The sequence below is a fragment of the Mytilus edulis genome, chromosome 1 (genome assembly GCF_963676685.1).
Source record: "Mytilus edulis chromosome 1, xbMytEdul2.2, whole genome shotgun sequence".
Taxonomy (NCBI): domain Eukaryota; kingdom Metazoa; phylum Mollusca; class Bivalvia; order Mytilida; family Mytilidae; genus Mytilus; species Mytilus edulis.
Window position 1 is genome coordinate 69,091,187 of NC_092344.1, and position 12,686 is coordinate 69,103,872.

At 31.7% G+C, this 12,686-nt stretch overlaps 1 protein-coding gene across 1 annotated transcript in view; it reads left to right on the forward strand.

Moving 5' to 3' along the window:
* LOC139529960 (multiple epidermal growth factor-like domains protein 10) overlaps positions 1–12,410 on the forward strand; it is a 37,004-nt gene extending 24,594 nt beyond the window's left edge. Inside the window, exons 4-14 of the mRNA XM_071325997.1 lie at positions 21–200; positions 653–826; positions 1,933–2,130; positions 4,412–4,546; positions 5,183–5,329; positions 5,948–6,091; positions 6,702–6,845; positions 8,815–8,958; positions 9,801–9,938; positions 11,608–11,751; positions 12,244–12,410. Of these exons, the coding sequence (XP_071182098.1) occupies positions 21–200; positions 653–826; positions 1,933–2,130; positions 4,412–4,546; positions 5,183–5,329; positions 5,948–6,091; positions 6,702–6,845; positions 8,815–8,958; positions 9,801–9,938; positions 11,608–11,751; positions 12,244–12,410 (1,715 nt within the window). The remainder of the gene's footprint in view (positions 1–20; positions 201–652; positions 827–1,932; positions 2,131–4,411; positions 4,547–5,182; positions 5,330–5,947; positions 6,092–6,701; positions 6,846–8,814; positions 8,959–9,800; positions 9,939–11,607; positions 11,752–12,243) is intronic.
* The last annotated feature ends 276 nt before the right edge of the window (positions 12,411–12,686 follow it).

Sequence of the window (12,686 nt, forward strand, 5' to 3'; positions counted from 1 at the left end):
ATACTTTTAAAACTTGTCAGGATGTGAGAAGCATTATTGGGGAAGTAACTGCAAAAATTCATGCACAGAAAATTGCATAAATCAACAATGCTACCCAGGAAATGGATCTTGTGTATGGGGATGTAACGCTGAACACTGTTTGAATGATATTTGCGATAAAAACACTGCAGTTTGCACCAATGGTTGCAAGGATAGACGAACTTGACCTTTTTGTAACATGTGTAAGTATTTTATACTAGTGATTACTTAGAAAATAGAAATCACTGATCAAATTTATGTTGATGGAATATGCGTGTTATGCTCTAAAAAGCTGATGGTAAATCTTTATTTAAATATATTTAACGTCTCACTGCGTGAAGCATACACGGTATACAATTCATTAAGTGAATAATTATAATGTAGGGTCTAACTTTAATACAATTAATCGCTAAAGCAAGTTTGATAACAATTTTGGTCCCTAAAAAATCAAGCATTTTATGTTAAAATGAGGAATCTTATTTAAACTTAATTTTTGAAATCAAATATATATGGCTTATCTTCTCTCATACGACAAAAATATAATGCTATAACCTTTTCTGTTATGCAAACATCCTTTTGTTTTCTAAAGACATAAAATGAGAGAAAAAATAAGATTATTGTATCTCTATTACAGATAACATAGCAACTGACGCTATAGTCTCACAAAATCCGGTTGGTAGTCAACCGGCTTATCTGGCAAATGATGGTGATAAAACATCGTGTTCAAAAACACAGGGAACTAACGTTCGGTTTCATGTTGACATGAAGGAAATAAGAATTGTGACAGAAATTTATATTACAGGGAAAGGTATAATGACTAACATAAAAAATATTCTACGCACAAAGGTAGCTAGTTAACATGTTCTTTGATAGAAATGTATTAAACACGCAAAGGTGTGTAGGTATAGAGCGTTAAGATAGAAATGTATCGCACAGAAAAATGTAAGTTATTTGACATTCTGTTATATAGAAAAAGAATTATACAGTCAAACGCATGAATAACAACTAGCTAGTGAAGCCTTGTGGTACATGAAATCGAAATATTGTCCATGACAGAAAGTTGTTTGTTATCAAAACAGAGATACGAATACCATATAATTGTCTTAATTTCACTTGAAAACAATTAGGACGGTACCAATTGTACTATAAACCAGTTACCTATTTCGACATTTACGCTAGATATTGTTTTTAAATCCGACTTTCCAGTTAAAAACTTATAAGAGAAAAACACCTTTGGAAAGCCAAAATCCGGACAAGGAATCAGAGCTATATAAAAAAAATACATTATTCATTGATTTAAAACGTTTAATTAAGGTTAGATTAGGTCATCACCACATACTTTTATTCTCCTCCAAATCTTGACGCATAAAAAAGACAGAACTAATAGGAACATAAACATGATAAAGATTGAGAAGTAAAACTCATTACAAATGTGGACAAATGAATTATCCAAGGGCATGTTGTTATTTTTCACGTTTGTTACATTAAATAATTTTAAATATCTTTTTTTATATTTTAAAAATATACACCAGTGTAGAATACAGTAACATTATGTGACATATACTTTTTATATTCAAACGCAGGATTGGAGAGATCAATATTTTACACATCGTTTGTGTCTAAAGATCAACACAGTACTCACGGGCCACTATTAAAAATATTTTGATTTGCCCAAAACCTACCCAAGGTTGAGACAGTGGGTAGGTACGTAGGCATTTTCTTTTCTTTTTTTTAAGAAATTGAAGTATCGGATGTATATAAGTATTCATGCCTATCTGATTAAAAAAAACTTCTTCAGATCAGGACAATAAAAGAATTTGAGTAGGCAGCTTTTTTCTGGGTAGGTAGGGTTTGGGCAAACAAACCTATTCTTTTTTATGGCCAAGCATATCATATTGATAGTATTTATTTCAGTGAATTCTACAATGAAAGGAGTACATACTATATATGCATCAAACTCAAGCGTATTTCCTGAAAAAGTCATTGTTCTCTATCAAGGAGAAGCATTACCAACAGCGATCGGCGTCCATGCTGTTTTCAGATACTTGACGTATGTGCCTGGTTTAAATAACACATTTTCAGAAATAGAAATTTGTGAAATTGGTATTGTAGGTGAGTGATTTAAATCAAATAGTAATTACTTACCTGTAATGTTTCATGACGAGATTAAACTCGCAACTACAATTTTTTTTTTTTTTGTGTTTTTACTTGATACTTTCAATTTTATTCGATCTAATGAGTTAAGCCTATTCAACAGATTTTGATAATGGGTATTGCATTTTTGCTGTACATGTTGGCAACCATAGAATACCGTTGTTAAATAGTCATAAATCGATAGAGAAAAGATAATCTGGGTAACAAACTTAAACTGTTGGAAACACTTCAACCACTATAAGAGGAAAACAACGGAAAAAAAGAAACACTGAAGAGCAACAAACACAAACACCAACATACATAGAGACATAAAATTGAGAAGGGAAATGGGGAATGTGTCAAAGAGACAACAACCCGACAAAATAAAAAACAACAACAGAGGGTCACCAACAGGTCTTCAATGTAGCGAGAAATTGCCGCACCCGGAGGCGTCCTTCAGCTGGCCCCTAAACAAATATATACCAGTCCAGTGATAATGAACGCCATACTAATTTCCAAATTGTACACAAAAAACTAAAATTAAAATAATACAAGACTAACAAAGGCCAGAGGCTCCTGACTTGGGACAGGCGCAAATGCTGCGGGGTTAAACATGTTTGTGAGATCTCAACCCTCCACCTATACCTCTAACCAATGTAGAAAAGTAAACGCATACCAATACGCACATTAAAATTCAGTTCAAGAGAAGTCCGAGTCTGATGTCAGAAGATGTAACCAAAGAAAATAAACAAAATGACAATAATACATAAATAACAACAGACTACTAGCAGTTAACTGACATGCCAGCTCCAGACTTCAATTAAACTGACTGAAAGATTATGATTTCATCATATGAACATCAGGCACAATCCTTCCCGTTAGGGGTTTAGTATCATATCATCATAACATATATGAGAACATAACCCGTGTCATGCCAACAACTGTTTTCAGAATAAATGTGTTTAGTTCCGATGCAAAGACCTTATCAGTGTCTCAATATTAACGCCAAAATATGCAATCTTTAATGACTTGACAACAGTATCGTAATTATATCCCTTCTTAATAAGTCTATTCAAAGGTTTTGTAAGTTTCTGAGGTGAATACTGACACCTTTGTGCTTTATAAAGAATATTTCCATAAAAAAATGTATGTGAAATACCTGAACGTATTAGAAGTCTGCATGTTGAGCTATAATTACGAATGATGTCTTTATACCGATGATAAAATTTAGTAAATGTTTTGACTAGTTTGTGATACCGAAAACCCTGCTACTTGATAACAACTGTCATATTCCTGAAATTTGAAAAAATGGTTGGTTGATCCTGGTTTTATGGCAAGAAAACCCTCCGGCTTATATGACAAGTTCATTAAATTGTCGTTAAAATGACAATACTATGTGCCAGGAATACAGTACAAACAAACACTAGAATAATCAGCACAGAGAAAAGCAAAAATAAATAATATAATAATACATTTCAACATGTAAACCTCAGAATAATAACAGATTTATTCCTTTAACAACAGAACAACACCACAAACATTGGTATATTTTTGTGACGTATATATAAACTTGAAATGCATACAATTATATAAAAAAAAAATCAAAACATTTACACTTATTTTCACAATACTATCGTTTTTGTCATATAGCTCTGGTTTGGTTCTTATATTTTCTTGATTTGAGGTTATTCCGATTGGAAAGTGTCTGATTACGATACATCAAGAAAAATGCTTTGGACGCATGAAATGTATAACGTTCTGTTTTCGGGTTTTATAATGTTTCTGTACTCCCTCACAAAAGTTAACCAATTATGTTCTGAACGGTCATTTTGATCTGTATGAAAAGCTCTTAAAAGACTGAACAATAAGTGTGTATGTCTCAGATATGCAAGTCAAATTTCAGATGCATCCTCTGCGGTAAATTCAATACTGTGCACACTTTTTGCTTTCAGATTTCTCAATTAGCTTTAATCCTATTACATTGTAAGATCACAATGTCCGTTAAAGATTTAAATTCGTTTACTTGTGTCACTTATCTTAAGTTGATCTTTCATGGCTTTTGGCAATTTTGAGTACCTTTTGATAATATTATTATTCACATGATGTCTTACATAAATCCTTGGCTTTTGAACGTTTGAGTTTGAGCGTTTCTTATAAGGGTAAATACAGAAAAATCGATTCGGACGCACGAAATTGATAGTGTTATTTACGTTTTGTAGCTATAGCCACTTTTATTGACTTATTTTTATTTTATTTTTAGGATGTAAATCTACACAATATGGTCTACTTTGCAATAAGATATGTCCAGCAAAATGTCGAGGACCATGTGACCTTGAAAGCGGGGTTTGCATATTTGGCTGTTTAGATGGATGGGTTGGTAAAAAATGTGAAACTGGTAGGATTATTGTTAACGGATTTGTCTAGTCATCTTCATTTGTTTCTGTCTTAACTACCTCACATAATGATAATCCAAGAATTTATCAAGACATAGCTTTCTTTATTATAACACATATAGAGGTTATTATCTGTATATTGTCTTATTTTTCTTTCCTTGTTTGAGCGAAATCTTAATTTCCTCTTACAAGTGTTAATCTATTGAAATAATCTAATTTAACAGCTCCTGTTAATTTATTTAAATTTCGAAGAGGCAACCGATGTATTTAATTTTCAATATTCCGACGATAACTTTGAAAACAAACACATGAGCACCAACAGATGCATTCGTTGCACGTCAAAACAACTACTCATACAACAAGTTCGTGATGTTTTCCGTTCAATTTCAGTAGTTGGTGTTAAAAGAAATGGGAAGAAAAGTGGGCGTGTGAGGATACAAATTGATTAAACTACAAAATGTTATGAAAAATCAAAACATACATCACAATATCAACATTTTATATTTTATTTTTATCTCTGAACCAACGAAGATAAACGTGTATAGTTTTACTATGCATGTTAAACAAAAGTTACATATGCCTCACGCAATGATAAAGCACAAGATCAAATTTCATTAAATCAAAAAAATTGTAAAATGATTTGACAGCATGCAGATCTGGGTATTATGGAAGAGGTTGTATTGAGCAGTGTTCGGTAACCTGTATTAATCCACGATGTTCACATATAACCGGAGAATGTATCGGTGGATGCAAGAGCGGGTGGAAGGGAATTAATTGTACACAAGGTAAGTGCGACATCTCATGTTTTTATCACATGTGCACAAAAAGGAGTGCAGATATTGGGATTAATCTGCATTTAACAAATTGATATTTCAAAGAAATTGGGTTCTGAAAGATTTGTATTGTTTAGGACACTAATGTGTGGTCACCTGTAAATCAAAGCATCATTGCAACGTAAAAGATTAGAAATAGCTGACGTCACCTTTAGAATTTAGAATTTATTTTTTATCTTATCTAAGTTTTTCAACAATTCTTATTGGATTTTAAAAATGCAACATCTGTAGAATGACGTATCTTTAGGTTCATACATCAATTATGATACATGTTCTATTAATCATTTCTCTTATAAATACAAAGATGACAACATTCCTGACACTTCTTTAATGTTATATATAAAATTATATCATTCGGTAACAAATTGACTTTAGATGATCAAGTTAATCAACCCCAATCGAAACACCAAGAAACAGTATCTATCGCCTTACCTTAAAAAGTAGGCCTGAAAATCATAAAAATAAACATAATGCATCCGTTTATTGTTAAATTACATTTTTTTCTAACTCATTTTGTCTGAGATCTTCTATAATTGAAAATTGATCATTCGTACGTAATTTTTTTTCCAGAGTGTAGTATTGGATATTTTGGTGGAAACTGTACAGAATTTTGTGGGGGATGTCTATCAAACTCGTGTGATCCTGTAGATGGATTATGTAATATCACAAAAGCTTGCAAACCTGGATATATTGGTGGGGATTACTGCAACCAAAGTATGTGAAATTTTATAACATAATTCATGATGTAACATGATTCTGCAAGTATTTTTTCGATCTTGGAGTTAAAACTCAATACAACGTAAAGCTATATTTTCATATAAGGTAGATTAGTTAATCAGATTAATCGTTATGATTGACTGAACTCAGCAATTATTGGTCACTGTACAGCCAAACAAAATTAGTAGAATCCATACCACATGCATGTAGCATCCTATAATTGACCCCGATATGTCAAATGTAAAACAATTGTAATGAGAAAAACTAACAGCTTAATTCATGTACAAAACAATAAAAGAAAAACAAATATGATAAAACAGAATCACCAAAAACCATTGAATTACAGACTGTTCTCTATAAAAAATATATTTAAAAAATAAAGCATACTTCTGTCAATCTATAAAAGACCATATGGTAAACATGAATTCATCGAATACATTAACATATAAGTAAAGACGAAAATGTGATAATCCGGATCCTGCAAATAGCATTTCACTGTTATTGAATGCACTTTTACTGCATATTTAATATTTAAAACAAGACATTATCAATATCCTGTCATTCATTTAATACTCAAACTATTCTAATGATGTGTTCCTTTTTCCAGAATGTAGTGACGGCTATTTTGGCGTCAACTGTACTAATTATTGTTGGGGATGTCTTTCCAACATGTGTGATCCTCTTGATGGTTTGTGTAAAAACACAACAGCGTGCAAACCTGGATATTTTTACGGGGATTACTGCAACAAAAGTATTTGAAATTTAATTATTGTTGATGCCACATGGTTATGTTAGTGGGTTTTTCTTTTATCTCAACAAAATACAACAGAGTTAGTTTTTTTTTTAAAGTGGATCTCAGAATAATTTCTGAAATGAGTGACTGACGTCGGTAATGTATATTCTTTACAATTCTGTGTTTAGTCAAATTCATTTTGATGACCTTTAATATATCTTGTCCATACATGGTTTTTATGATTTTTACCGTTTATTTGAGTCCCCAATGCTCTTCTGTCAACTTCGTACTTTCTTGTGTCTTTTTAACTTTTTTTATTCGAGTCTTTTAAAGACAAAACGACGTCTGACGCTCAAAAGTTGGACCACTTAAGTGCGTTTCTGTTGAATAAAAAGTAAAATCACAAAAATACTGAACTCCGAGGAAAATTAAATCGGGAAGTCCCTAATCACATGCCAAAACCAAATGACAAAACACATCAAAGGAATGTACAACAACTGCATGTCATATTCCTGACTTGGTAAAGGCATTTTCAAATGCAGAACATGGTGGATTGAATCTGGTTTTATAGCGCTAAACATCTCACTTGTACAACAGTCTCATCAAATTCCGTTATATTTATAATGATGCGTGAACAAAACAGACATAATAAATAAAATAGTCAAAATATAGGTACATCAGTCATCGCTTTGATTCAATCTCAAATAATTTACAAAAAAGCACAAAAGCATCTCTCAAATTTAAAACACACATTCGTTGCTTCGCGTGTCTACAGTCAGAAAATGTAATCGTCACATAGGAAAATCTTTTGTCATTCAATGTTTATTCAAAACAATTTTATAATTTCACATGGAGAATGTTGGTATACAGGGTTAAACATCAAAAGTTATGTTAGAATTAATTTCAGAATAGACCGAGATTTAAAATTGTCCAGAAAGTTCTATAGAATATTTAAGAATCAACATATGGTAATTACCACTACGCGAGTAAAGTAATTTTGTCGTTTGTCGTTCAAAGTATTTTCAAATTTATAATAGAACAATAACATTATGACATAATAAGGAATAATAGTATCCCGAAAACATGAGCGGCATCCGTTATAACGGTCATGAATTAAAATATAATTTGAAAATAAAACAAAACATACAATATAAATCCGTAAGGCCACCTTGATTTGATAACCCCTACATTTTTTTTTCTCTTGGGAATAGTTGTCTTATTAGTCACCATACTGCAATTGTCGAAACGAAACGCATTAATCACCAGACCTGAGACGTAATATACGGATTTCAAATTCCTTAACTCGATTGGCACACGATAACGTCAATTTAAAATAATTCAGTTAAAATTTCTAGCGAATCGACTTCATCGTTTCAGCGAAGGTTATTGAGCGCGTGGCCTAGACCGTTTTTTTTTTCGAAAAAGTTTACTACGATATATATAGTTATTACTTTTATGATTTAAATCCCTATTAATAATATACCAGTAAATACTGAGTAAATGTTTTAGAAAACAAGACGATTTATATGTTTATAAGTTCTTCTTTTCCCGCAAGATGTTACCAATTCTTTGACTCAATAAAGTCAATAGAATCTTAGCATTACCAAACGGCTACAAATCCAAACTTACTTTTGTTTAGTGATTATTCAAAATAGTGTCTATCTAGTTTCAAACTAATGCACTATGATGTGAAATCAACGTCAATTAAACACACATAACAATAGCTTTATATTTACTCATTTAATGTGTTTGAACTTAAAGTTTTGCCATTTTATTATAGACTTTCCTTTTTGAATTTACCGCCGAGTTCATTAGTTTTTTTTATATATATACCTGTACATAAGTAGTATAACTGAACTTTAAATAACAAAATAACAAAATAGATGATAAACAGTTTTATGAATATGATTTTTATTGAATATCTATTTTCATCTTAGTTTTTTAACAATTACATTCAACCATTCTAGTACAATGTTCTTTTTTCTAGAATGTAACAAGGGACATTTTGGCGACAATTGTACAGATTATTGTTGGGGCTGTATATCAAACTTGTGTGATCCTCTAGATGGACTATGTCATATCACAGCAGCCTGTAGCTCTGGATATTTAGAAGGGGAATACTGCAACAAATGTAAATGTGTTTTTTTTTAAGTGATTCGTATGTATTTTCTTAATGTTCAGTTTGCAATTGCCACCAAAACACTTGAATGATGGATGTTTAAAAGGTTTACACTCATACCTTTAATACTAGTATTTTGTGAGTTCCCGATCTAAACTATAACTTGTATTCAATAACAAAGAATGCTTGTAAAAAGTCTCAGAAAAATGAAACAATGATCAGAAGCTTTCATCTTTGTTTATATCAAATATTGAAACATTGGATTTCAATGGTTTTTATAGTACAAACCATGTCAATAATATGTGCAGGATATATTGATGACATATTTATTGATAATTAAGCACTTCATTTTCCAAAATATATAATCTTGTCACTTTATGAATTGATAACATGATTTTAATTGAGTCGAAGAATTGTATCTTTATTTTACAATTTCTAGTCAGAACAATGCTTCTTTTCGTGTCTTTTTCTTTTATATAACAGTTTTCCCCCTCGAATGAGACACATTAATTTAGAGTCACTTTGTCAAATACAAACCCCAGTGTCCAGTTTAGTCTCACTTGTACATTTTTATAGTTGAAGTAATCTCGTTGATATGAAAATTACTGAGAACTATACCGATCTGTAACTTTTTTTCGAAACATTTAGTACTCATCCTCAAACAATTGATTGGCTTACCTAGATTATGCACATTTAGTTTGAAAGACTACTAAAGAAGTTGAAACTCTAAAAAATACGGAAAATTATTAATATGCTGTAACTGCTGAATACTGATTCAAAATTATGTTCATTTGACGTTTTGATTTATAATTTTTGAGATCTATCTGTTGAGTAACTCTAACTTAATTATACAGCATGTGATAATGGTTTTTATGGAAGTGGCTGTCTTGAGAAATGTTCTTTTAACTGTAATATATCACCATGTAACCATATTTCTGGAGAATGCATTGGAGGTTGCAAGAACGGATGGATGGGATTTAATTGTACAGATGGTAAGTGTTTCAGTTTTATTATTTATAGTTCTAAAATATGAAAGATAAAAGAGAAAAAATAAATAATACATTCCAAAATGTCTAGAATAGAGAAAATAGTTATCCCATGCCACATACAAAATACACGACCCTGAAACCAATGTACAGGAACAACGTTTTTACTAATCCTCTTCACCTCAAAATCAATATCAATCATACTAAATAGCAAAAACCTCTTAAATGAATTTAAGTATTAATCAGTAATGATGATCTGAACATAACCTTTTATATTCGGAAACAAAAATCTTGTTAAGATTTTAATTGGTATTTGATATTTTTTTAATAGTTATCCCACTCGGACTTGGTGTGTCAGTGTAAGATCACCCCGATGGCCGGAGGCTAGAGGGTGATCTTACACTGACACACCAAGTCCGAGTGGGATAACTATTTTACATCCAAGCTGTTTTAGATTAGACGAAAAACCATTTACAATTCATAAAATCTAGTTTAGAACGCCACACAACCATTACAATATACTTTATATATCACTATATGATGTATACCCTTGATGACCCTCAAACACGATGAGTAGATATCAAATAATGTCAAATCGCCCCACTTACCAATCGGCCCACACTATATCGCCACTTTATAAAAAAAATCGCCCCACTCTTGTTTACCGACTCGCCCCACTTTTGAAAAAGTGTAAAATCAAATTGAACAATCAGTCTGAAAACTCACTTAGTCATGTTATTAAGGAAAAAGGTTTAAACCCCACTGAAAAAAGGTTTGACAACTTGCCCCACTTATAAAAAGATCTTGCTTCCTTTCAGTATGTCAAATTACTATTAACTCGTATCCAGTCGTCCTGGTGTAGTGGTATGTGTCGGGGCTTGATATGCTAAAGGTCTTGAGTTCGAATCACAGCATATACACTGGATTTTTTCTACGTAAATTTTGATAGATAGTCTTTTCCGTATAATTAATTATAAGTTTTATAGTGGATTTGACATTCACGCCAAAATGTTACAGAACAAAGGAAAGCATGCATACTGAACTAGTATATATATTTGTTTAGGGGCCAGCTGAAGGACGCCTCCGGGTGTGGGAATTTCTCGCTACATTGAAGACCTGTTGGTGACCTTCTGCTGTTGTTTTTTATTTGGTCGGGTTGTTGTCTCTTTGACACATTCCCCATTTCCATTCTCAATTTTATAACAAAGAAACTCAAACTTGGGTGATCTGGTAGGGGTGATCCGGCTCAGATCACCCCTGTTAGAACAAAGTAGCTGGGATGTTACAACAGTTATTCGTAATTATTAGACAATTAGCTTGTACTAATACCAGCACTGTTACAATATTTTCATACAATTCAGAAGAAAAAAACTGAGCACTGTATTAACACTTTAAAGCTGCATTGCATCTCAGAGTTACTACGCTTTATAGTAAAAAAAATAATGTTGAATTTGTTGTGTACATTCATTCTTTGTTCAATACAGTGCAGCTCAACAATGTGTTGATACTTTTAGATTATATAGTATAATACATGTATATCAATTAATATGTTTAATTACAAAAAAACGATTTAATAATTTTCTCTATAAATGTGATAAAATTTCTAAAAAAGAATTAGTGTAATAGTGTATAGTGAACCGATGGAATAGTATTCTTATGCATTGTTCGTTTCTAGAATGTATTAACGGGTACTTTGGAAAAAATTGTGAAAGTTTTTGTGGTGGATGTATATCAAATATGTGTGATCCTGTCGATGGAGTTTGTAATAATGCAACCGCATGCTATCCTGGATATAAATACGGGGAAAACTGTAACGAACGTATGTAAAGCTGAGTAGTCAGAATAGTTTGTTAGTTGTTTAATTGGTGTTGTAAAGAAAGTGCAACAAGCTCATAGCAACATTTTTTTAATGTTAGTAGAAAAATCTTTACACCTATAGAAAAAACTGTTCTCTGAAGATTGACAGATATTCTACCACACGTGACGTTACGTTAAATAAACGTAAATCACTTTCAAACAGAATTCCACATTATTTAGCTCCTGGTATATAGGAGTATGTTATACATTTACCGAAAATTTACTTTTAAATTAAATTCGTTATTCGAAAAAACTAACAGGTTTTTCACTAACATAGATTGCCATTTCTGTATACGACACTTATATTGTTTTGTGTGTTTCAAAGCTCTTTAACTTCAAAATTGATCTGCTCTTTCAACTTTTATTAAACTCAAGAATACGGGAAAAAAAATATGCAATACCGTTTGATATAATGAAGTTGTATGGTATTTCTTATATCAAATCTATTTTGTAGGATGTGACGATTGGTCTTTTGGAAATAACTGTTCATCAAGATGCAATTGTTTGAAGAATCCTTGTGAAAAATGTACAGGAACATGTCCAGTAGGGGGATGTAAGACAGAATGGCTTGGTGAATCTTGTAATCAAGGTAGTAAACCGGAAATACAAAGTTCTTATTAGATCTTTCAAACATGCAAATAAGAAAGATACCTTACTTTTATTGTTTCTGGACTGTTGTATCAGAAATGAATACATCATACATGTAGCAGACATAAGTTAAATATATGGACTTGATTTGTAACATTATTTTCAGTAAGACAATAAAATCGGAAGGCGACTCCTGTTTTTCGTAAGGTTCTTGATTCTGAATTTCTGTTTTCTGTGAAAAACATACAAGAAGATGTGGTATGAGTGACAATGAGACAATTGTCAATCCAAGTCACAATAAGTAAACAA